This window comes from Pan troglodytes, chromosome 6, assembly GCF_028858775.2.
Source record: "Pan troglodytes isolate AG18354 chromosome 6, NHGRI_mPanTro3-v2.0_pri, whole genome shotgun sequence".
Classification (NCBI taxonomy): Eukaryota; Metazoa; Chordata; class Mammalia; order Primates; family Hominidae; genus Pan; species Pan troglodytes.
In genome coordinates this window covers 111,906,113-111,930,724 of record NC_072404.2, presented here as the reverse complement: position 1 = coordinate 111,930,724, position 24,612 = coordinate 111,906,113, and the positions used below count along the sequence as shown (strand labels likewise).

The 24,612-nt window shown below is 43.7% G+C and overlaps 1 protein-coding gene across 15 annotated transcripts in view; it reads right to left on the bottom strand.

Moving 5' to 3' along the window:
• Positions 1-16,853, bottom strand: part of PRKRIP1 (PRKR interacting protein 1) — a 63,067-nt gene extending 46,214 nt beyond the window's left edge. For 3 of the 15 annotated variants that reach the window (XR_010158915.1, XM_054656179.2, XM_063815488.1), the window contains exons 1-6: positions 16,265-16,375; positions 14,588-14,709; positions 12,955-13,072; positions 10,371-10,426; positions 5,033-5,159; positions 4,660-4,770 (exon numbers count right to left, since the gene is read on the bottom strand). Coding sequence is in view for 13 of the 15 variants with exons in the window: in XM_054656179.2 (XP_054512154.1) it covers positions 4,660-4,770; positions 5,033-5,159; positions 10,371-10,426; positions 12,955-13,072; positions 14,588-14,602 (427 nt within the window). In the remaining 2 variants the exon portion in view is untranslated. Of the gene's footprint in view, positions 1-4; positions 3,901-4,659; positions 4,771-5,032; positions 5,160-10,370; positions 10,427-12,954; positions 13,073-14,587; positions 14,710-15,813; positions 15,909-16,264 lie in introns of those variants that run through there. The other 12 variants (XM_054656180.2, XM_063815486.1, XM_063815489.1 and 9 more) reach the window with 12 other exon arrangements.
• Between the last annotated feature and the right edge of the window lie 7,759 nt (positions 16,854-24,612).

The following is a 24,612-nucleotide window of genomic DNA, read 5'->3' as shown; positions in this document are numbered from 1 at the left end:
GCCAAAAGTGACATGCAGGTAAAGCAGTGTCTTACCTCTGTTGATACCATCTCACTTTTTGTAAGGTGGTAAGGACAAGTGTCTACAAACTTGATTTGATGTGAACGTTTTAGTGAATGTAACATATCAAGAAAGATAAGATTATGGAGTGAATCCTTGGAGTGATAGAAGGGTAACCTTGAATGAGAGAGCATGTCCCTTTTTTTTTTTTTTTTTTTTTTGAGACAGAGTCTCTTTCTGTCACCCAGGCTGGAGTACAGTGGCACAGTCTCGGCTCACTGCAGCCTCTGCCTCCTGGGTTCAAGCGATTCTCATGCCTCAGCCTCCCAAGTAGCTGGGATTACAGACAAGCACCACCACGCCCAGCTAATTTTTGTATTTTTAGTAGAGATGGGTTTCGCTGGTCTCCAGCTCCTGACCTCAGGTGATCTGCCCGCCTCAGCCTCCCAAAGGAGGCTGGGATTACAGGCGTGCACCACTGCACCCAGCTTTGAGAGAGTGTGTTCTTTTCTTAAAGGTATCACAGGAGTGATTATGCCTTTATTGATTGATGGAGCAGATGAGGAGAGGCATTACATGACATGCGAAGGAAGCTTGCATGTGGGTGGCACCTTGTTCACCCATGTTATTTTTTTAGTTCCATCTTGACAATTATACTTTTTTCCCTGTTTCTCTTTTTTATAATTTTATTGAAGTTCTAATATCCAAAAGTGTACAAAGCTTATATGTAGTTTAAAAAATAAAAATGAAATGATTACCCAGATCTCTAGCCCCAGCTCAAGAAGTGAAACATTAATAGTGCTGTAGAGATCCTTTGTGTACCTTCTTTCTACCCTACCTCACAGTCCCCTTATTACCCATAGGTAAACACTAGGGTGAACTTTGTGTTAATCTTTCTCATCTTTCATTATAGTGTTACCACTATGAATGTGTTCTTTAATTATGTAAATGAATCCATTATTCAGGCTTCTGTGATTTAATTATTTCAGTTAAGATTGTTTGAGATTTATCCACATTAACATGTAGTTTTATAGTTTCTGGGAAAATATTTAAAATTTTCAAACATACAGAATTTTGCTAGTTATATTTTCATTATTTGATTTCTAACTTTTTTGTGTTGTATTCAGGGAATGTGGTGTTTGAAATTTATGTAGGGGCTGGGCACAGTGGCTCACACCTTTGATCCCAGCACTTGGGGAGGCTGAGGCAGGCAGATCACTTGAGGTCAGGAGTTTGAGACCAGCCTGGCCAACATGGTGAAACCCTGTCTCTACTAAAAATAAAAAAATTAGCTGCATGTGGTGGCGTTTGTCTGTAATCCCAGCCACTTGGGAGGCTGAGGCATGAGAATTGCTTGAATCCGGGAGGCAGAGGTTGCAATGAGCTGAGATTGTGCCACAGCACTCCAGCCTGGGTAACAGAGTGAGACTCTGTCTCAAAAAAAAAAAAAAAAAAAAAAAAAAGAAAGAAATTTATGGAGACTTAGCCTTATGGCCTAGTATTGAGTTGGTACATTCGTTTTCTGTTTTCTGTTTCTTTTTCCCCCTTTGCTTGATTTCCTTTGGATTTCTTGTCTTCTACAAGGACCTGAGCACATTTTAATTCCAGTTGTCTTTTCCACCTTACATGCAGTTGTACCGTGTGTTAGTTTTTTTTTTTCTTTGAGACAGAGTCTTGCTCTGTCATCCAGGCTAGAGTGCAGTGACGCGATCTTGGCTCACTGCAACCTCTGCCTCCCGGGTTCATGTGATTCTCCTGCCTCAGCCTCCCGAGTAGCTTGGATTACAGGTGCATGCCACCACACCCAACTAATTTTTGTATTTTTAGCAGAGATGGGGTTTCACCATTTTGGCCAGGATGGTCTTGATCTCTTGACCTCATGATCTGCCCGTCTCGGCCTTCCAAAGTGCTGGGATTACAGGTGCGAGCCACCATGCCCGGCCTTTTATTTCTTTTTTTGAGCCCATTCTCTCCCTCTTTTATTTTTAAAATTTTATTAAACATAGTCATTTTATAATCTATGATAGATGATTATCTAAACTGTTTGTGAATATAATTTTGTCAGTGCCTTGTTTCTTTATATGTTTTACTAGGTTTATTGTGAGCCACTCATTTTCCCTGGAGTTCTTATGTGCTGGAATTCTTTGGGGCCTAGGTCAAAGGTGGGTTGTTTTTTTTTTTTTTGAGACGGAGTCTCGCTCTGTCGCCCAGACTGGAGTGCAGTGGTGCGATCTCTGCTTACTGCAAGCTCCGCCCCCCGGGTTCATGCCATTCTCCTGCCTCAGCCTCCCAAGTAGCTAGGACTACAGGTGCCTGCCACCACACTCAGCTAATTTTTTTGTATTTTTAGTAGAGATGGGGTTTCACTGTGTTCACCAGGATGGTCTTGATCTCCTGACCTCGTGATCCGCCCGCCTCGGCCTCCCAAAGTGCTGGGATTACAGGTATGAGCCACCACGCCCGGCCATGTTAGGTTCTTTTTTTAACCACAATTTAAAATTAAATGAAGGGGGCTGGGTGCAGTGGCTCACGCCTGTAATCTCAGCACTTTGGGAAGCTGAGGCAGGCAGCTCACAAGGCCAGGAGCTCAACAGAGTGAACTCCTGGCCAACAGACTGAATCCCCGTCTCTACTAAAAATACAAAAATAGGCCGGGCATGATGGTGCACACCTGTAATCCCAGCTACTCGGGCGGCTGAGGCACAAGAATCACTTGAACCTGGGAGGCAGAGGTTGTCGTGAGCCAAGATTGCGCCAGTGCACTCCAGCCTCAGTGACAGAGTGAGACTCTGTCTCAATAAATAAATAGGCTGGGCACAGTGGCTCAGGCCTGTAATCCCAGCACTTTGAGAGGATGAGGCAGGCGGATCACAAGGTCAGGAGTTAGAGACGAGCCTGACCAATATGGTGAAACCCCATCTCTACTAAAAATATAAAAATTAGCCAGGCATGGTGGTGTGCACCTGTAATCCCAGCTGCTTTGGGAGGGTGAGGCAGGAGAATCCCTTGAACCTGAGAGGGGGAGGCTGCAGTGAGCCGAGATCATGCCATTGCACTCCAGCCTGGGTGACGAGAGTGAGACTCCATCTCAAAAAGAAAGGAAGGAAGGAAGGAAGGAAGCGAGGGATGGGAGGGGAGGAAGAAAGGGAAGGAAAATATATATTATCTGGGCAAGTAAAATGCAGATGAAGGAAAAGGACAATGATCATTTGAATGGAAGATGGATCCACTGTAATCCAGGTATGGGAGAATACTGAACACTAATGTCAAAAGAAACAATGTGCTGATGATCTGCAAGGCATTTCACAGAAGAGAAAGAACACAAACAATGGAGAGAAGACTAGCACAATCAAATACTGGGAGGTGAGGAAGGTAGATAGAATTCATGATTTTGGAATGTGCACAGTTTATCATCAGACATTCTGAGAAAGAAGGAAGTGAACTATCTCACTGGTACTGCTATGTTGTCAAGTAAAATATTCAACTAGGTTAAAAATGTCAGACATATCAATTTGGAGGCAAGCTGCAAAAATACACAGGAAAAAAGGTCTTAGAAGTTGAGATTAGAAAAACTCTTTTAAGGGATACAAAGAAAACCAAAAAAGTAGAAAACGGGTTCTAGGGGGACACTCCTGAAAAGGCAAGAAAAGGAACCAACATTCCCTTATGAAATTCACACTTCCTGAATGTCTACTATGGACAGAGCATGATTCCAGTTATGGGGAAGGGGAAATGAACACACAGACAGGTCATAAATGAGCACTGGGGAAAGAGGGGAAAGCTGAGGGAGCGCTATATCATCACATCAACTGAGCATGGACTTGGGGAAATAAGGTACACCACAAGCTGTGACTCAATTCGCAAGCATAGGTAGAGGATGAGGTTTTGGTATCTGAATGCCTAAAGAAGTAAATAAAATCGAGGGCAGAAAATAAGTCCAAGGTATTTTTAAAGCAAGGAAGGAAAGAAAATGGAATATAAAAAGAATGAACATAAAAGTCTCAAGTTAATTTTTATGTCAGACTTCTGAATGCCCCAAAACAAAACAATTCTGTAAGGCCGAAAGCAGTGGCTCAGGACTGTAATCTCAGCACTTTGGGAGGCTGAGGTGGGCAGATCACTTGAGGCCAGAAGTTCAAGACCAGCATGGCCAACATGGTGAAACCCAGTCTCTATTAAAAATACAAAAATTAGCCAGGCGTGGTGACATGTGCCTGTAATCCCAGCTACTCAGGAGGCTGAGGAAGGAGAATCGCTTGAACCTGAGAGATAGTGGTTGCAGTGAGCGAGAACATACCAGTGCACACCAGCCTGGGTGATAGAACAAGACTCTGTCTCCAAAAAGCAAACAAACAAACAAACAAAAAACTCACAACAATTCTCTAATGGTGAGGGAGTAAATAAGTGACCGATAATGCTGGAGAAAGAGGAAGTGACTGGGTCCCCAGTACAGGTTAGAATGAAAAAATCCCTACCAATGTAAATCAAATGTAAAATCAACAAAAGAGTTCATGTATGTGGTATGTGTGTGGGAAGGAAAGTGATATTTGGGGGTTGGGAGGTGTTACTGAGGGTACCGAGTACATATAAACAACTCTTTAGTCACTCCCAAAGGTCGAGGATGAGTGTTTTTTAACATGTGATAATCTACTAACTTACCTGGACTATGTTGACATGGAAATTCACTTTCCATTATCCATGGCTCCTCTCCCTGCTCCACTTCCTTCACCTCCACTCCATGATGATGTTTGGCTTGGTGATAATCATACCCTGTTAATGGGAAAAGAAGAAGGACTTGGGCAAGCTGCTTGGCTTCAGAATCTCCAAAGTACAAGATGTTGCCACCTCATAAGCTGCATAACAGAAGTGCTCCATTTTTTACCTTATCAAAGTTAGAACCTTTCAATGAAGAATAATATAAACACTCCAGCTAGTGCCCACAAGGAATTAAATGGTGTCATCACTTATTTCTTCAAACTCAAGGATAAAACCCCATTCAACTGAGAGCATTCAGAAAGCAAGCTATCCTCACCCACAGAAACTAGATGGCTGTAGTTCTCCAACATCACATCCCCGTATGCTATCTTCTCATCAGGGTCCAGTTGCTGCCACTCCTCCTGGGTGAAATCCACAGCCACATCTTTGAATGACACTGGCCCCTGTAATGGCAACATGATCAGAATTGGGAGATATGGAAAAGGGATAGGGGGATATCATTTTACAAAGCTCACTCGTAAAGTTAACCATGAACATTGTATACCTTATTTTATGTTACAGATTATGGAAGGGAAATCATATTGGAAATCATACAGGAAACATATATCCTTTCGGGATATATATATATAAAATATATATTATCCCACAAAAATAAAAACCCAAAACACAACTGAGCTCCTATTTTGCAACTGAACTGAGTTTTGGGGATATGAGATGACTGAAACACCATGCCTGCTCTGAGAAAGCAGACAACCTAATAAGGAGATAAACATGTAAACAAACACAAGCATTTTACTCCTTGTCACTTCTTTGCTGCCAGGCCCTCCCCTTCTCCTGGACCTCTTCATGTTGGAGTGCCCACCACTCAGTTCCTGGTCTTCTTCTTCCTAACTCACTGCTCTGGGGCTCTCACCTAGTTTCAGCTCCTTGTTCTTTTGTCTTTTTTATTCTCATAGCCAGTGGCCTCTGGCTATCTGCATGGCTGAGTTTTATCTCAAACATCTCAATCTCACAGCAATAAATATTCGTTAAATGAATGAATGCCCAAAGCTGTTATTAGAGTAATGCAGACAAGGTGCAGAATGATTTAACAAAAGAGGATCAAATTATTTTAACTTTATGCCATCAGTTAGGCTTCACAGACTCAGTTAACTTGAAGTCCTTAAAGATGAATTGTGTATTCTATGGGATGAAGGGGAAGAAGAATATGATGAGGTGTAAAAAGTACCAATGGCAAACATGAAGCAGCTTCAATTTTTAAGAGGTTGGGGCTGGGCATGGTGGCTCATGCCTATAATCCTAGCACTTTGGGAGGCCGAGATGGGAGGATCATTTGAGCTCAGGAGTTCGAGACCAGGTTGGGCAACATAGTAAGAACCTCATCTCTACTAAAAATAAAAATTTTTTAAAAAATTGGCTGGGCATCATGGCACATGCCTGTAGTTCCAGCTACCTGGGAGGCTAAGGCAGGAGGATGGCTTGAGCCTGGGAGGTCAAGGCTGCAGTGAGCTGTGAATGCAACACTGCACTCCAGCCTAGGCAACAGAGCGAGACCTTGTCTCAAGAAAAAAAAAAGAAAAATGCAAAACTCCTGGGCTCCAGCAATCCACCTGCCTTGGCCTCCCAAAGTGTTGGGATTACAGTCTTGGGCCAGCATACCCCACCCAAACTTGTAGTTTAGAAAAAGGAAGTGCCCAGTAAGCATGTTGCATTATCCTGTTATTTATAAAGAAGATATCAACAAGGGGTTCAAACCCAGTGATATAGCTAGGACAATGTAGATCCCAAGAGATAGCAGAGGCAGAGCCGCTAGGCTGGTGGGCTAAGAAACTAAAGCAGAACATCCAAGCTTATCCACAGGCAGGCCACAGGAGCTGATAAAATCACCGAGAGAGAGTAATAACCTTCTAGGTTAAGTTAGTCCAGAAGGCAAGGAGGTGGAGGGGTTAGAAGATGGATCAGCCAATAAATAACATAAAATTACATGCCAATACAATACCACTTATATCAATACAAATACCCAAAATGAAACATAACCAAACAAAATCCAGTACCAGATTAAAAACATAATATACAACAGACAAATAGGACTTATTCCAATAATATAGGCTAGTTTAATATTTGGAAACCTATTAATATGATAGGCCACTACAACACAGCAAAGAAGAAAAATCTTGTATCCATGAAGATACTTGAAAAAGCTTGACAGAAAAACCTGATTTAAAAAAACAAACTAAAGAAAACAGAAACTGATGGATGCTTCATTAACATCAATATTATGTATATATACAAATATAAATATTACACCCTAATATGCAGTAGTACGTATGATATATATGCGACATATGTATTTCAATTACACACAAGCACATATATAGTTTGTGTGTATACACACACACGCACATGCACGTGCACACACACACGCACACACATAAACTCTTATGCCTCAGTCTTCTTGGTCCAAAAGTCAGGATTTTACTTAACAGGGAAAAACTACATACCTTCCCACTAAGATCAAGAACAAGGTATTAATAAAATGCTCATTATCTACAACTAGAGAAGAGAAAACAATTAGAGGAATATAACTAAGGAAAAGTAAAAGTGCTCGGGCGGCCAGGCGCGGTGGCTCACGCCTGTAATCCCAGCACTTTGGGAGGCCAAGGCGGGCAGATCACGAGGTCAGGAGATCGAGACCATCCTGGCTAACACGGTGAAACCACGTCTCTACTAAAAATACAAAAAATTAGCCGGGCATGGCGGCGGGTGCCTGTAGTCCCAGCTACTCGGGAAGCTGAGGCAGGAGAATGAAGTGAACCCAGGAGGTGGAGTTTGCAGTGAGCCGAGATTGTGCCACTGCACTCCAGCCTGGGCGACGAGTGAGACTCCATCTCAAAAAAAAAAAAAAAGTGCTCGGGCACGGTGGCTCACGCCTGTAATCCCAACACTTTGGGAGGCTGAGGTGGGCAGATCACCTGAGGTCAGGAGTTTAAGACCAGCCTGGTCAACATGGTGAAACCCCATCTCTACTAAAAATCCAAAAAAAAAAAAAATTAGTTGTATTATTAAGGTCAACGTAATAATACAAAGATATCAGTTACCCTAAATTACTTTATAAATATGCAATCCCAATAAAAGTACCAAAAAGCTTTTTCCTGGAACTAGATAAGCCAACACTACAGTTCATATGAGGTGGAAGAAAATCAAAAACAGCTCAGGGAAAAAAACCATTTGGACATGGATAATACTGGATCCAGTCCAGGTGTGGTGGCTCATGCCTGTAATCCCAGCACTCTGGAAAGCTGAGGCAGAAGGACTGCTTGAGGCCAGGAGCTTGAGACCAGCTTTGGCAACAGAGCAAGACCCTGTCTCTACAAAGAAAAAATATATATATATTAGAAAAAATAGAGAGAGAGAGACATGAGGACTTCTGCCCTCAGGTGTGATAAACTTAACAGGTACTGCATATACCCTCCAACCTGAAACAGCACACACCAAACAACAACAACAAGATCAAAAACAGAAAGAAAAATAAAATGGAGAACATATATGAAGCAATGGTTTGTTTGTTTTTGTTTTTGTTTTTGTTTTTTTTGAGACAAAGTCTCGCTCTTGTCTTCCAGGCTGGAGTGCAATGGCACAATCTTGGCTCACTGCAACCTCCGTCTCCTGAGTTCCAGTGATTCTCCTGCCTCAGCCTCCCAAGTAGCTGGGATTACAAGCATGCACCAGCACGCCTGGCTAATTTTTATATTTTTAGTAGAGACGGGGTTTCACCATGTTGGTCAGGCTGCTCTTGAACTCCTGACCCCATGATCCGCCTGCCTTGGCCTCCCAAAGTGCTGTGATTACAGTTATGAGCCACCACGCCTGGGCTGAAGCAATGGTTTTCAAGGCACTGATTATCAGGCAGTAGAGTTATCTATGAGTGATGGGAAATAAGGTGAACCAATCAACTTCTGCCTTGAGCGTTTCCAGGCCATGGAGCAGGGAAGAAGAACCGAGGCAGATGTGAGGAGAAAGAGTTGTGGGATGGGAAAATGGGCAGGAAATTACAACCCATAAGGAAGAAAAGAATCAGTCCATCAAAACTGGCCCAGAATTGACACAGAGTTCACAACCGGCACAGAGCACTGAGAGAGTTCATCGTTCTATTCCAAATGTTCAAAAAAATCCAGACAGTCAAGATGTAAAAAAGACCCACGCTAACCTTCTACAGATAGTACAATATCTGAGATGAAAATTATACTGGAAAAGATGAACAGCATCGTGGAAAAAAGAGATTAGTGAATATAAAGACAGCAACAGAAGTTACATAAAATGAAACAGAGAAAAAAGAATTAAAAGCAAATAAAGAGCAACAGTGTGTTGTGGGAAAATTTCAAGTGGCCTAATATACAGGCAACAAGAATCAATGGAGGGGAGGTGGCGGGTACTTGAAGAGATAATGATAAAAATGTTCCCCAAGTGATGACACCATAAACCCAAGATCCAAGAAGTTCAATGATCCCCAAAACAGAAACATGAAAAAAATGATACCATGACATATTGCAATCAAATTGTCCAAAACTAGTGATAAAAAGTTTAAAACAATAAGGGGGGAAGAAAAAAAGACATGTTATATATAGGGGAACAAACATGAGTATGTGATCAGATTTCTCTTAGAAAAAAATGTAAGCAGGAAGACAACAGAGAAACATATTTAAAGCACTGTGGAGAAAAATCCAGCAAAAACACCTTTAAAAGCAAAGACACAATGAAGACATTTGCAGACATATAATAATTCATCATCAACTAGAAGAAATGTTAAAGAAAGTCCTTCAGGCAGAAGTAAAATGACAGCAAATAAAAATTTAGATTTACACAAAGGAATGAAGAGTACCAGAAATGGTAACTGTGTATTTTCTCTCATTACTTAAATCTCTTTAAAAGATACCTGGGCCAAGTGTGGTGGCTCACACTTGTAATCCCAGCACTTTGGCCGGCTGAGGCAGATGGGTGACCTGAGGTCAGGAGTTCGAGACCAGCCTGGCCAACATGGCGAAACCTTGTCTCTACTAAAAATACAAAAATTAGCCAGGCGTGATGGTGGGTGTCTGTAATCCCAGCTACCCAGGAGGCTGAGGCAGGAGAATCACTTGCACCCGGGAGGCAGAGGTTGCAGTGGGCCAAGATAGCACCTCTGCACTCCAGCCTGGGGGACAGAGTGAGACTCTGTCTCAAAATAAATAAATAAATAAATAAATAAATAAATACTGTTTAATTAACAACAACGTAATAGATAGTGTGTGGCACTGATACCACCTGTAAAAATAAAATGAACAACGGTGTAAAGACCAAGAGGAGAGAAATGGAAGTGTCCTATTATAAGCTTCTCTTATTCTAAGAAAAATGGATATTACTTAAGAATAAATTATGACAATTAAAGTTGCATACTATAAATAACTAAATAACAAAACAGTGTGATAGCTAAAAACCCAACAAAAGATATAAAGTAGAATCATAAAAAATTCTCAACTAATCAAAAGGAAGGAAGACAAACAGAGACATTTTAAAAAGAAACAAAGAAGATGAGACTGAAAGAAAGCAAAGACAACGGACTATAACCTAACTCGTCTTATCAATAATCACATTACATGTAAACGGTCTATACATACCCAATTATGAGACAGAAATAGACTGATGAAAACAAGCAAGATCCAAATTTTGCTGCCTGTAAGAAATAATACTTTAGATATAAAGATGCAAATAGGTTAAAAGTAAAAGGATGGAATAAGATATACCATGCATGTATTACTCAAAAGAATGCTACATAAATAACAAAGTACATTTCACAGCCTGGAATATTAGCAGGGATAAGGAAGGCCATTTTACAAAGTGGTTAATTAATCAACAGGATGTAATAACCTTGAACATTTATGTATCTAACATAACACATAAAGCAAAAAGTGGTAAAATTGCAAAGAGAAACAGAACCACAACTGCAGCAGATTTCAATCCCCTCTCCCCCACAATTGACACAAGTGGGCACACAATCAACAAGGATATAGTACACCTGAACAACACAACCAACCAACTTGATCTCATTAATATTTATCAAACACTCCACCCAACCAGAGCAGAACAAGCCATCTTCTTAGGCATGCACAGAATTTTCCCAAGACAGATCCTGTTCTGAGCCATAAATTTAAGAGGTTCCATGTAGCATTCCAGACAAAAATTCACAGTCTAAATCTAATCATGAAGAAAGATCAGGGAAACCTAAATTTAAAGACTTCTATAAAATCATTGGCCTGTATTCTTCAAATGTTATAATGGCACTGCGGAACAAATCCGTATTAAACAGACTTAAAAAGCATGAAAACTAAAGGCAATTAACAGTCCTAGACTGAATCTTCTACCAAAAATTAAAAATTGCTATAAAGGAAATTATTGGGAAATTGGCAAAACTGGAAAATGAAATATAGTTTAGATAAAAGTATTAAATCAATGATAAATTTCCTGAATTCAATTACTGTGCTATGGATATTTAATAGAATATTCTTGATTTTATGAGCTCTAATCTAAAACTTTATAGGGTAAAGAGGCATGACACGTTATACCCACTCTCAAATAGTTCAGAAAATATATATATATATAAATATATATATACACATACGTATATAGGCATATAAATGATTAATGTGGGAAAATGTTAAGAATGAAGTATCTGAACAAAAGGAAGTATCTGGGATTTCTTTGTAAAATCCTTGCAATTTTTCTGAAAATCTGAAATGATTTCAAAATAAAATGCTAAATAGAAAATAATGCTATCAAATATATGTATATATTTGCTATCAAATATATGTATATATTTGATAGCAAATATATACATATATTTGCTATCATATATATATTTGCTATCAAATATATATATATTTGCTATCAAATATATATTATATGTATATATTTGCTATCATATATATCAAATATATTTCAAAAGGACTCAGAAACCAACTTAAAGGGATTCCGTCTGGCCAAAGATGGAACCACTTAATTTTGAAAAAGAATCACAACTTCTATGTACTGAAATATTTACTATCTGTTTAAACCCATGAGCTCATGATGGTAACAAAACAAAATACCCTCCTGCTTAAAAGCCTACTCAATATTTTAGAAACTGTCTTTCCTGCATGAATTACATAAACAAATAGAGAATAGAAATTTATCTTTAGAAAAGTATTCTAGGCCGGCCGTGGTGGCTCATGCCTATAATCCCAACACTGGGAGGTCAAAGAAGAGGATCACTTGAGCCCAGTTCCAGACCAGCCTGGGCAACATAGAGAAACCTGTCTCTACTAAAAATTAAAAAATCCGCTGGGCATTGTGGCATATGACTATACTCCCAGCTACTTGGGAGGCTGAAGTGGGAGGATCACTTGAGCACAGGAGTTTGAGGCTGCAGTGAGCCACAAATGTGCCAGCCTGGGCGACAGAGTGAGACTCTGTCTCCAAAAAAAGAAAAGAAAGGTATTTTGGCTAGTAAATAAAGAAAAAATGGTAGAATTAGCAGATCACCATTTTGCCTCCCCTAATGAAGGCAAATCACAGCAATAGTAAATCACAGCAATAATCAACAGTCAATAGTTCTTAACTTCACAAAAACAAAGAAGGTAACACATGCCTCCGGAAGTAGACAAATGCCACGTATGGTATAGTTGTGTGAAAAGAACTGAACATAAACCTGATTAGACTTCCAGATCAAACTACCAATTTTACCAAGGCATACAAGATATTTTTTAAAAATGTGCTAAAGGTGAAACAAGGGTAACACAATCCAAACTGAGGATAACCAACACAGTTTCTTCAAAACAATGAGCACGCAAGAGACATACTATGGGAACTATTAAAAGATTTAACGCAACTGCCACGTGTATTAAGAAAGACAGTATTATGGGTTATTCCTAGCCCCTTTTAAAAAGATTCCTTATAGGCCAGGTGTGGTGGCTTACACCTGTAATCCTACCACTTTGGGAGGCCAAAGTGAAAGGACTGCTTGAGGCCAGGAGTTTGAGACCAGCCTGAGCAATACAGTGAGAGTACATTTCTAGGCCGGGAGCAGTGGCACATGCCTGTAATCCTAACACTTTGGGACGCCGAGGCGGGCAGACTGCCTGAGCTCAGGAGTTCGACATGCATGACACGGTGAAAGCCAGTCTCTACTAAAATACAAAAAAACTAGCGAGGTGTGGCAGCGTGCACCTGTAGTCCCAGCTACGCGGGAGGCTGAGGCAAGAGGATCGTGTGGGCCCGGGAGATTGAGGTTGCAGTGAGTTGTGATCATGTCTCTACACTCCAGCCTGGGCGACAGAGCAAGACCCTATCTCAAAAAAAGAAAAAAAGAAACAAAACAAAACAGACTTCACCATTTAAAGACAAACAAATACTTACAGATGAATCTTTTTAAAAGCCAAGAAAAGAGAGACTCTATGGAGAAAATATCAGTTTGGAAGTAACGGATGTCAAAGGCAGACAAAGGGTCCTGTGAGGAAGGGGCTAGGAAATGCCCGCTGGATTTGACATGCAATTAAATCACTGGTCACCTTTACTGACTGACTTAGCAAAGTGAAAAGGACAAAACGAAAACACTGAGAAGTGAAATGAGAAATAGAAATGAGGAAATCTTCACAAGAGAGTAACTGTTTGTATTGTTTGCTGTGCAACCCGAACAAAAAGACGAACAAATATTTGATGGATGATCACGTCATTCATTCCCCCCATGATCTAGGACTCAACAGTAAAAACAGAATTGTTTACTTGGATCACGATATTTCCATCCCTGGAAAAATTATATGCACCAAATTCTCCTTGGGCAGCAGGCCCTCTGCTTACATAAGCACCAAGAATAAGCCATAAGTTACGGTAATTTAATGGTGGTTGTTAGGAAAGCTATCCACAATTATATCAACTTGAATGAAGAAATTTTTCCAAGTCCTAGAAAATCTTTTAAATGCACAAGTAACAAAACTGGTTTCTCCTTATAATCAATGCAAACGATGTCACGGATGGTGATATGGTTTCGGTGTGTGTCGCCTCCCAAATCTCATGTTCAATTGTAATCCCCAATGTTCCCTCTTCCTCCTGCTCTGGTGATGGAAGATGCACCCGCTTTCCCTTCACCTTTCACCTGACTGTAAGTTTCCTGAGGCCTCCTCAGCCATGCTTCCTATGATAGAGCCTGCAGACGTGAGCCAATTAAACCTCTTTTCTTTATAAATTACCCAGTCTTGGTTATTTCTCTATAGCAGTGTGAGAATGGACTAATACAGATGGCATTTTCCTTTTGTGATGACTGCCAAGAATATCAGTCCTAGGTGCGGCTCAATTTCAACAGCCTTAAAATATACTACCCATACATACAAGCTTCACAAATCATTTTTGGTGCTGATCTGCCACACTAACTATATTTTACAGGATAATGTCTATTTCCACATTCCCATTTTAAAGTATGAATCCTGGCTGGGCTCGGTGGCTCATGCCTGTAATCCCAGCACTTTGGGAGGCTGAGGCGGGAGGATCACCTGAGGTCAGGAGTTTGAGACCAGCCTGGCCAACATAGTGAAACCCCATCTCTTCTAAAAATACAAAAAATTAGCTGGCCATGGTGGTGCACGCCTGTAATCCCTGCTACTCAGGAGGCTGAGGCAGGAGAATCACTTGAACCCAGGAGGTGGAGGTTGCAGTGAAGCGAGATCATGCCACTGCACTGCAGCCTGGGCAACAGAGCAAGACTCCATCTCAAAAAAAGAAAAAAAAAAGTATGAATCCTTACAAACCTCTTAAAATGCATCATAAAATAAAGTTGAGGAACATATACACAAGCAGGAAAACTCACCTGCAATGTGTTCATTTTCTGCTGCTCTTGGAAACTTGCAGAGACTGTGGCTGATAGACCTAGAGGGGCAGAAGCAGGTCACTGAAGTCATGAGGGCTCTGGCCTGCAAAGGCAGAAATCACCTGCATAAGAACCACAAAAGAAAGCTCAATAGGCTAACACCCTGTGAACACTCAACCTGCAAACACTCAGAAGGGTCTAAAAGACTGATACAGGGTTTCGCCATGTTGGCCAGGCTGGTCTCAAATTCTGGCCTCAAGTGATCCACCTGCCTGGGCCAACATGGCAAAACCCCGTCTCTACTTAAAAATAACAAAAAAAAAATTAGCCAGGCATAGTGTCACATGCCTGTAGTCCCAGCTACTCAGGAGGCTGAGGCACGAGAATCCTTTGAACCTGGGAGGTGGAAGTTGCAGTGAGCCGAGACCACGCTGTTGCATTCCAGACCGGGTGAGAGACATTGTCTCAAAAAAAAAAAAAAAAAAAAAAAAAAAAAAAAAAAAGAGTGCTAGGGGAAGCATGCACCTGTAACTCTAAGATAATCAGGTAGTAATTAGATGAGTTAGACTCTCATGGGTAACACGACTCCTGTTACAAATAGTCTGCCATCATCATCAAATACAAGGTGCAAAAAGAAAAAAAATTCCCATTATACGGCTCATGTTTTTTGTGGTTTGTTTGTTGAGACAGGGTCTCAATCTGCCACCCAGGCTGGAGTGCAGTGGTGCATTCACGGCTCTCTGCAGCCTCGACCTCCTGGGCTCCATCCATCCTCCCACTTCAGCCTCCTGAGTAGCTGGGACCACAGATGCATCCCAGCATGCCTGGCGACTTTTGTATTTTTTGTAGTCAGGGTCTCCCCATGTTGTCTAGGCTGGTCTCTAACTCCTGGTCTCAAGGGATACTCTTGCCCTAGCCCCGCAAAGTGCTCGGATTACAGGTGTGAGCCACTGCATCCCGCCCGCATTTTCTTATTGTGTCTTTAAACTGCTTAAAATAAAATAAGCCATAGGAATTGAGTATGTGAGCTCTCAGAAATGAATGTGTATAAAATATGGTTTTGCTTCTAAATTATCTAACTGAACTTGGTTATTGCTGCACCTAATAATCTTCTATTAAGAAAACTAGGATACGGGAGAAAGAACACTGGCCTGGGAGATAAGTCTCCTGGGTTCTACTATGAGCAGCTCTACCCACAAAGCCGGTGACCTGGTCAAGTCACCCACCTGCTAAGGCCCAGTCTCTTCCCCTAGCAACTGAGGCAGCAGGAGAGAATCCCTGCAGACTGTTCCTGCATTACTACGATTCTCCCAGGGCAGATCTAAGGGGCGAATCAGCAGACACTTAAATGAGAAAACAGAGGTGCTGACGGACGTTAGAGGCGGTCGAAATCTGGAGCACGGAGAGGAGGAGGAAGGACTGTTAGGGGTTAGCGGGGAGTGGAGATGACGTCCGCAGCTGAGGGTGGTGACACCCTCCACGCCTCCGTAAGCCTCGTCCTCCCAGATCTTCCCATGCAGCGCCTGTTCGGTGCAGCCAGACCCTGCCCTCAAACCCAACACATGTCTCTCCGGCAAGCAATCGGGACCCTCCCTCTGCCCCACACTCTAAGGTCCCCAACACACGGTGACTTCACCCAGGCCCTTCTCGCTCCGGGCCCAAAAACCCAAGACTTACCCTCCTGGGGCTCCGCAGCCTCTGCCCCACGGCTCCCGAGAGGCCGGGGAGGGCTGCTGTCGCTGGCGCGCGCGTCTGCTCGCGAGGTCCCCTCCTGTCCACCTCACCAAAGCTGTTCTGCTCCCGAGGGGCCCGGGCCGGGCCTACGGGGCAAATCCAGGCGGGTGTCCTTCTCGGGGCCCAGATCCGCCTCCCTGGGGCTCACCGTACAGCGACGGCTGGCGCCAGGCCGCTGAGAACACACACGGGCCAGGCCCAGGTCCTGTCGCCCCTTCGCCTCCGCCACCACCTCCCGCCCGGCCCCTCTGGCCCCAGCGCCGCCGGCTCCGGGGTTCACGCTCGGGGGTCCCGGCTCGAGCCTCTACCCGGCCCGCGCGAACCCTGGGCCGCACAGCTCCCGCCCGCCTAGGTGCTGGCCCGGGCGGTCAGCGTCCAGCCCCGCAGACTCGGTGATTCTCGTCCACTAGAGGCCAAAGCCTGGGAACGACAGCAAGCGATGACCTGAAGAGGCGCAGGAAGCGAGGGCAGTGCGGAGGTGGCGCGCATGTGCGAGCACGCACGCGCGAACACGCACGCAGGGAGAGGTGCACACACGCAGGAGTGCACCGGAAGTCCGCCTCCCGGGACACCCACCACCGGTCCCAGGACAAGTAACGGACTCTATTTCCCATGAGCCTATGCGCTCCCCAAGTTTAGGGGCCGTCTTAAATGTCTCTACCCCGCCTAAAGGTTAAGACGCTCCAGCCTATGAGCTTTACACGCCCTCCAAGTTTAGGGGCCATTTTAAATGTCTCTACCCCGCCTAAAGGTGAAGAAGCTCCAGGCTATGAGCTTTGGCAGCCCTGAACCCCGGACTGAACTTCACCTTTGTCTTTACTCCCTTTTAGGGTCAAGTCCAGGGCTGCCTTACTGGGTCCTGGAGCCCAAGTCCTCTGGGTTAGAACCGAGTTTCCCATAAGGAGAAGGAAAGGAAAGGGTGTATCATGGTCACTGCTCTGAAATGCTGAGAAGTTTCACTCAAATACTGGGACAGGATAAATGCCCAGCGATGCTTTCCAAGGAACAAAAAGAAAATAGAATTTGTAGCTGGGCGCGGTGGCTCAAGCCTGTAATCCCAGCACTTTGGGAGGCCGAGGCGGGCAGATCGCGAGGTCAAGAGATAGAGATCATCCTGGCCAACATGCTGAAACCCTGTCTCTACTAAAAATACAAAAATTAGCTGGGCGTGGTGGCGCGTGCCTGTAATCCCAGCTACTCGGGAGGCTGAGGCAGGAGAATCACTTGAACCTGGGAGGTGGAGGTTGCAGTGAGCCGAGATCACGCCACTGCACTCCATCCTGGCGACAAAGCGAGACTCCATAGCTTTTCTAGATCACACAGTGAATGCCTAAAAACTGTAGAGAAATAAGGACATACACACACAAATTGAACGAAGAAGAGATACCTGTGATCTTACCTTCCCCAGGAGGATTATGTTTAGGGTTAGGTTATGTTGACCAAAAAGAGTCAAAGTCTGTAAAGAGTTTTATTCTGGGCCTCCTATTTGAGTGACCATGGCTGGTGACACAGCCTCAGGGGGTCCTGAGAACGTGAGCCCAAAGTGGTTGGGTTACAGCTTGGTTTTATGCATCTTAGGGAGACAGTAGTTACAGGCAAAGACATAAATCCATACATGGGAAGTATATGTTGGGTCAGCCAGGAAAGGCTTTCAGGTCACTAGTAGATTGAAAGATTGGCAGTTGGTTCAGAGTTAAGTGTTGGCTGAACAGCTGGAAGACTACATAAAGAAATGGGCCATTGCGGTGGCTCATGCCTGTAATCCCAGCATTTTGGGAGGGTGAGCTGGGAGGATCCCTTGAGGCCAGGAGTTCAAGGACAGCCTGGGCAACACAGCGAGACCCCCACTTCTACAAAAAAAAAAAAACTATACAGGTGTGGTGGTGCATGCCTGTAGACTCAGCTACTCAGGAGGCTGAGATGGGAGGATCGCTTGAGCCTGGGAAGTTGAGGCTGCAGTGAGCCATGATGGCACCACTGCATTCCAGCTTGGGCAACAGAGAAGAAAAGAAAGAGAGAGAGAGAGAAAAAGAGAGAGAGGAAGGAAGGAAGGAAAAGAAAGAGGGAGGAAAAAAAAGAAAGAAAAATTTGAGTTAAGATAAGGGGGATTGTGGAAACCAAGGTTCTTGTTATGTAGGTGAAGCCTCAGAACAGGCTTCAGAGAGAATAGATGATAAATATCTCTTATTGGCTCTTAAAAGGTGTCAGACTCTCCAGAAAAGACCTGGAGTCTTTTCTGTAAGGGAAAGAGATTCTCTACAGAATGCAAATTTCCCCCAAAGAGATGGCTTTGCAGGACTATTTTAAAGTTTGTCAAAGAAAATATGTTATGGGGTAAAATACTGTGATTTACTTCAGGGACTGCTATCTGTCATGTGATGCTATATCAGAGTCTGGTTGGAGATGGGTATCTTACTGATAAAAAGAGCCTGTTTTGTCAGTCCTATGATCTCTATTCTAATAGAGATCATAATGTTGGTCAGCTGTGCCTAAACTCTGACGGGAGGAGAATTATGACAAGGCATGTCCAACCCCCTCCTTCCCATCATGACCTAAATTAGTTTTCCATGTTTATTTTGGATCCTGTTGGCCAACAGGGGAGTCCACTGAGTCAGTTGTGGGGGCTTAGAATTTTATTTTTGGTTTACAATTAAAATGTCAATTTTCAAAAATGGGATCATAAAGACAATGATTCATCACAATTTTTTGGTGAAATCTAACAGTGTTCTTGCCCAGTTGTTTCATAAAAACTGGTAAGGAAAAGACTAAAAATAAATACTTCTGAGGCCAGGTGCAGTGGCTCACGCCTGTAATCCCAGCACTTTGGGAGGCTGAGGCCAGCAGATCATGAGGTCAGGAAATCAAGACCATCCTGGCCAACATGGTGAAACCCTGTCTCTACTAAAACACAAAAAATTAGCTGGGTGTGGTGGTGTGTGCCTGTAGTCCCAGATACTTGGGAGGCTGAGGCAGGGGAATCACTTGAACCTGGGAGGCGGAGATTGCAGTGAGCCAAGATCAGGCCACTGCACTCCAGCCTGGGAGACAGAGCAAAACTCCATCTCAAAATAAATAAGTAAATAAATAGATTATTCTGTTAACCTAGAATATTCTCTCCACAAATTCAGAAAATAAAGAAAACAATTTTATTATTGAATAAGCATTAAACCAGACTGTGATGCCCATCACAGGTGATCCATTAATGAGATGCAAAGAGAAATAAACCCTTTTTTTTTTTTTCTTTTTGAGACAAAATCTTGCTCTGTCGCCCAGGCTGGAGTGCAGTGGTGCGATCTCGGCTCACTGCAACCTCTGCCTCCCCAGTTTAAGCGATTCTCCTGCCTCAGCCTCCCAAGTAACTGAGATTACAGGCACGTGCCACCACACCTGGCTAATTTTTTTGTATTTTTAGTAGAGATGGGGTTTTGTTATGTTAGCTAGGATGGTCTCGAAATCCTGACCTCGTAATTCGCCCGCCTAGGCCTCCCAAAGTGCTGGGATTATAGGCGTGAGCTATGGCGCCCGGCCAAAGCGTCCTTTTTATATAGCCTGGCAGATACAATCCATTGCATACACGCTCTCAAGATAAATAGTAACTCATCCTCATGCAAAAGGACTTGCTATGCAGTTTTTTTTGTTTTGTTTTTTTTGAGACAGGGTCTCATTCTGTCATCCAGGCTGGAGTGTAGTGGTGTGATCTTCTTGGCTCACTGTAACCTCCACCTCCTGGGTTCAAGTGATTCTCGTGCCTAAGCCTCCCAAGTAGCTGGAATTACAGACATGTGCCATCATGCCCAGCTAATATTTGTATTTTAGTAGAGACAGAGTTTTGCCATACTGGCCAGGCTGGACTCAAACTCCTTCTTTCGATTTCTGTGTGGCTTCAAGTGATCCACCCGTCTCGGCCTCCCCCAGAGTGCTGGGATTACAGGTGTGAGCCACCGCGCCTGGCCTGCTATGCATTCTTAAACACTCATCCTAAATTCACCTGGAAATCAACGTGGCCATCCATGCTAGTTAATTACCTGTATCCAATGAAAAAATAAAACTTCTCACATCTCCTTGACAAGCAGGTAGTAACAGCTCAAGGTGCCTAGGCTAAACTCCCTAGGCAACAGGAAGATAGGGACACTATTTTCCTCCAGGTTTACATTTCAAAGACAAGACTCTTAGGCTCTTAAGAAAAAAATTCCTGGATTGTGACCAGGCACGGTGGCTCACGCCCATAATCCCAGCACATTGGGAGGCCGAGGCTGGTGGATCACCTGAGGTCAGGAGTTCAAGACCAGCCAGACCAACAAGGTGAAACCCTGTCTCTACTAAAAATACAAAAATTAGCCAGGCGTGGTGGCAGATGCCTGTAGTCTCAGCTACTCAGGAGGTTGAGATGGGAGAATTGCTTGAACCCAGGAAGTGGAGGTTGCAGTGAGCCGAGATTATACCCCTGCACTCCAGCCTGGGTGACAGCAAGATTCTGTCTCAAAAAAAAAAAAAAAAAAAATTCCTGGGTTGTAAGGTTGGCAAGAAGTTCATTTACCTTTTTAAAAGATTTAGGTACATATCAAAGGCACAAAAGAAGTTATTTATATTACAAGGTTTATCAAGGAAATACTCTTTAAAAAGGAGAGGAGATAAGGTTAATTTCCCTTTTGGCAAGTAAGACAAATGTAATCTTTTTTTTTTTTTTTTAGAAAATCCATACAGTGAGGGCTGGGCACGGTGGCCCACATCTGTAGTCCCAGCACTTTGGGAGGCCAAGGCAGGTGGATTACTTGAGGCCAGGAGTTTGAGACCAGCCTGGGCAACATGATGAAACCCCATCTCTACTACAAATACAAAAATTAGCTCGGTGTGGTGGTGTGTGCCTATTGTCCCAGCTACTCTGGAGGCTGAGGCACAAGAAGTGCTTGAACATGGGAGGCAGAGGTTGCAGTGAGCCGAGATTGAGCCATTACAATCCAGTCTGGGCAATAAGAGTGAAGCTCTGTCTCAAAAAATAAAAAAATAAAAAATAAAAAACAAAAACAAAGAGCCTCTTTTCCCTCTCCCTGCCACAGAGTTGTCTTCAGTAATTTCATTCCCTTTTTTCCTGAGGGTTCACTGGGTTTCTGGGTCCCAGAAGGGGAAGTTCTCTTCAAGGTACAGAAACCACAACTCCACAGAGAACCGCAGAGACGGCAGCATGACCAGACCCTGGCCAGGTTTGGGGAGGCTGCTGGGCTGAGACTTGGGCTGAACTTCCGCTGCAGGTCGACTTATTCCCATCAGCACCAAAGCTGCTGGAGGGGGTCATCCAAAAGCAAAGGAAGCAGGGGCACAGCTTGGAGGCTGTTTCAGAAGGTCCCACTGAGCCAAGGACTCAAGGCCTGGCCACAGCCCTCCCAAGCAAGGCCCAGATCATATTTCACCATGCTCAGAAAACCTTGTCTGCTCATTTCAGTCCATAGTGATTTTGCTTTCTTTAGGATCTCTCTTGAACTGTCCAACCCAGACAGTTTCAAATTGGAATGGATTCCAATGATGGAGCTAAATCAGGCCCCACCTCAGTTTTTGAATTACAATCAATAGGGCTGGGTCCCAGCATCTGTATCTTAATGTTCCTCCATGTGATCCTCATGCTGAAAGGCTGGTATTTGCAAATCCCTTTTTTTGGGGAGTGAAGGGTTTTTTTTTTTTAGAGAGAGGCCTCACTCTGATGCCCAGCCTGGAATGCAGTGGTGGATTACAGCTCACTGCAGCCTTGAACCCCTGGCCGCAAGAAATCCTCCCACCTTAGCCAACCAAAGTGTTGGGATTGCAGGAGTGACCACTGTGTCTGGCTAGGAAAGCACTTCTGTTTCACTTGAATGATATTTCTGCAGCATACCTACAGCCATTGTTGTATTCAACTGCATCACTGCGGGAAAAGAAAAGGTGAGAGGTGACTGTTTTGCTTTTTTCTGAACATATCAGACCAAACCTGGGCTGTTTAGCCATTTTTTTTTTTTTTTTTTTTTTTGCGATGGTGTCTCGCTCTGTCACCCAGGCTGGAGTGCAGTGATGCAATCTCGGCTCACTGCAACCTCTGACTTCCAGGTTCAAGCGATTCTCCTGCCTCAGCCTCCCAAGTAGCTGGGATTACAGATGTGCACCCCCACGCCCAGCTCATTTTTTTCTGTATTTTTAGTAGAGATGGATTTAAACATGTTGGACAGGCTGGTCTCGAACTTCTGACCTCTGGTGATCTGTCTGCCTCTGCTTCTTAAAGTGGTAGGATTACAGGCATGAGCCACCGCGCCTGGTTTGCCAATTTTTTGACAACGTATCAACATCATTTATGATGGGCACGGCCTCAGTGTAGTGTGTCTAGACAAGGTGGCCGGAAGAGAGAGGAATATGCAAACCAGGCTTGAAGATGGGTTAAATCAGAGCTTTTCATTCCACAAAAGAGAAATTTTAATGGGGTCAGAACATTGATCTTCTAATATTTGAAAGCCTGTTAACTAGGAAAGAGAGAGCAAACTATTTTGTTGTAGGAGGACCCACCCAGCTCTGACGGTTTAAAGTGTCATGAATGCGAATTTGAACTCCAGAAAAGCAGAGCTTCCTAACAATGGGACTTCCACAGCAATGGGATCTTCTTCCTCTTTCAGTTTCTGCCTTTTCTATGAGCGAGAGACTCCTAGGAAAGCAGCAGCCCATTAGGAAAATGAGTGGGAACTCACTCGCAGGTGAGTTGAGATGGAGTTTTGCTCTTGTTGCCCAGGCTGGAGCACAATGGTGCGATCTTGGCTCCCTGCAACCTGCGCACCATGAGTTCAAGTGATTCTCCAGCGCCCTCTCCTGAGTAGCTGCGATTACAGGCATCCACCACCATGCCTGGCTAATTTTTTGTATTTTTAGTAGAGATGGGGTTTCACCATGTTGTCCAGGCTGGACTCAAACTCCTGACCTCAAGTGATCCACCCACTTTGGCCTCCCAAAGTGCTGGGATTACAGGCATGAGCCACTGAGCCCAGCTGGGAACCCACAGGTTTTTTGGATGGTCTCTGAATGTCATGTAACTCTTTTATTTTTTATCAAAAAAAATTTTTTTGACACAATATCTTGCTGTGTTGCCCAGACTGGAGTGCAGTGGCAAGATCATAGCTCACTGCAGCTTCTAACTCCTGGGCTCAAGTGATCTTCCTGTCACATGAGTCTCCCAAGTAGTTGGAACACAGGTGCCAGCCACCACACCTGGCTAATTTGGTTTGGTTTTGTTTTTTTAGAGATGGGCTCTTGCTATGTTGCCTATACTGGTCTTGAACTGCTGGCCTCAGGCAATCTTCCTCCCTTGGCCACCCAAAGTGCTGCGATTACAAGCATGAGCCACTGTGCACAGCTGAAATTTTTCGACTTAGTCTTTTTGTACATGTGATATTTTATTCATAGAATCCATAAATGGAAGAGAAATTTCTGAGTTCAGAGCAATACATATGATACAAAACTTGATATGTAGACTAGAGTTTCTTAGCCGAACTGGAGGGGCTGGCTTAGGTAATCCATGGATTCCCTGAAATTGGGGACACCATTGGAAATATGTGTGAGCTCAGGGGCAGTTTCCTATGATTTTTAGGCCTCAAAATGTCTCTTGGACTCAAAATTGCCCTAGGGCAGAGGACGTGTGTAACCCCAGTATAGAATCTCGGACAGTGAATGTGAGTAAACATTCGGCAGAAAAGCTCTGCCAAACTGAGTGCTCTGATGTGACTTTTTCATCAAGTCAGTATTCCTGGGATCTCTTGTACATGATAATCTCACTCTTGTACATGATAATCTCACTCTTATAAGGTTTCATCGTTTCTGCTTACCCTAGTTTTCTTTCCCACTCTGTTCCCTCTCCCACCAGACTGGACTCTGAAATGGGCATGTACAGAGACGAAGAGACCCCAACATGCTTCAGGCTTTGAGTGGAGAGGACACAGCCTCTGCTGGGACAGGGAACAGAGGGATGTGGAGTCCCTGAAGATGCTTTTGGACAATGGTCTGAGGTTGGGACAGTGGCAGGAGATACCATTCACCCAGGATCTCCAGGACAAGAGATCAGCCTGGCAGTTATATGTGTTTTTTTTCAAACTGGTTGCCAGGTTGGCATGAGCCATGACATCAGAGATTCCGACCTTCCTGATTGGAGGGACCGGACTCCGTGGTGCCTGGAGATCAGTTGGACAACAGTATCTTCTCAGAGCTGTTCTCCACTCCTGACTTCTCCTAGGCTTGAGAATTGATAACATACTCTTCTGGATCCTAGCAGTGTCCAGAAGAAGGCC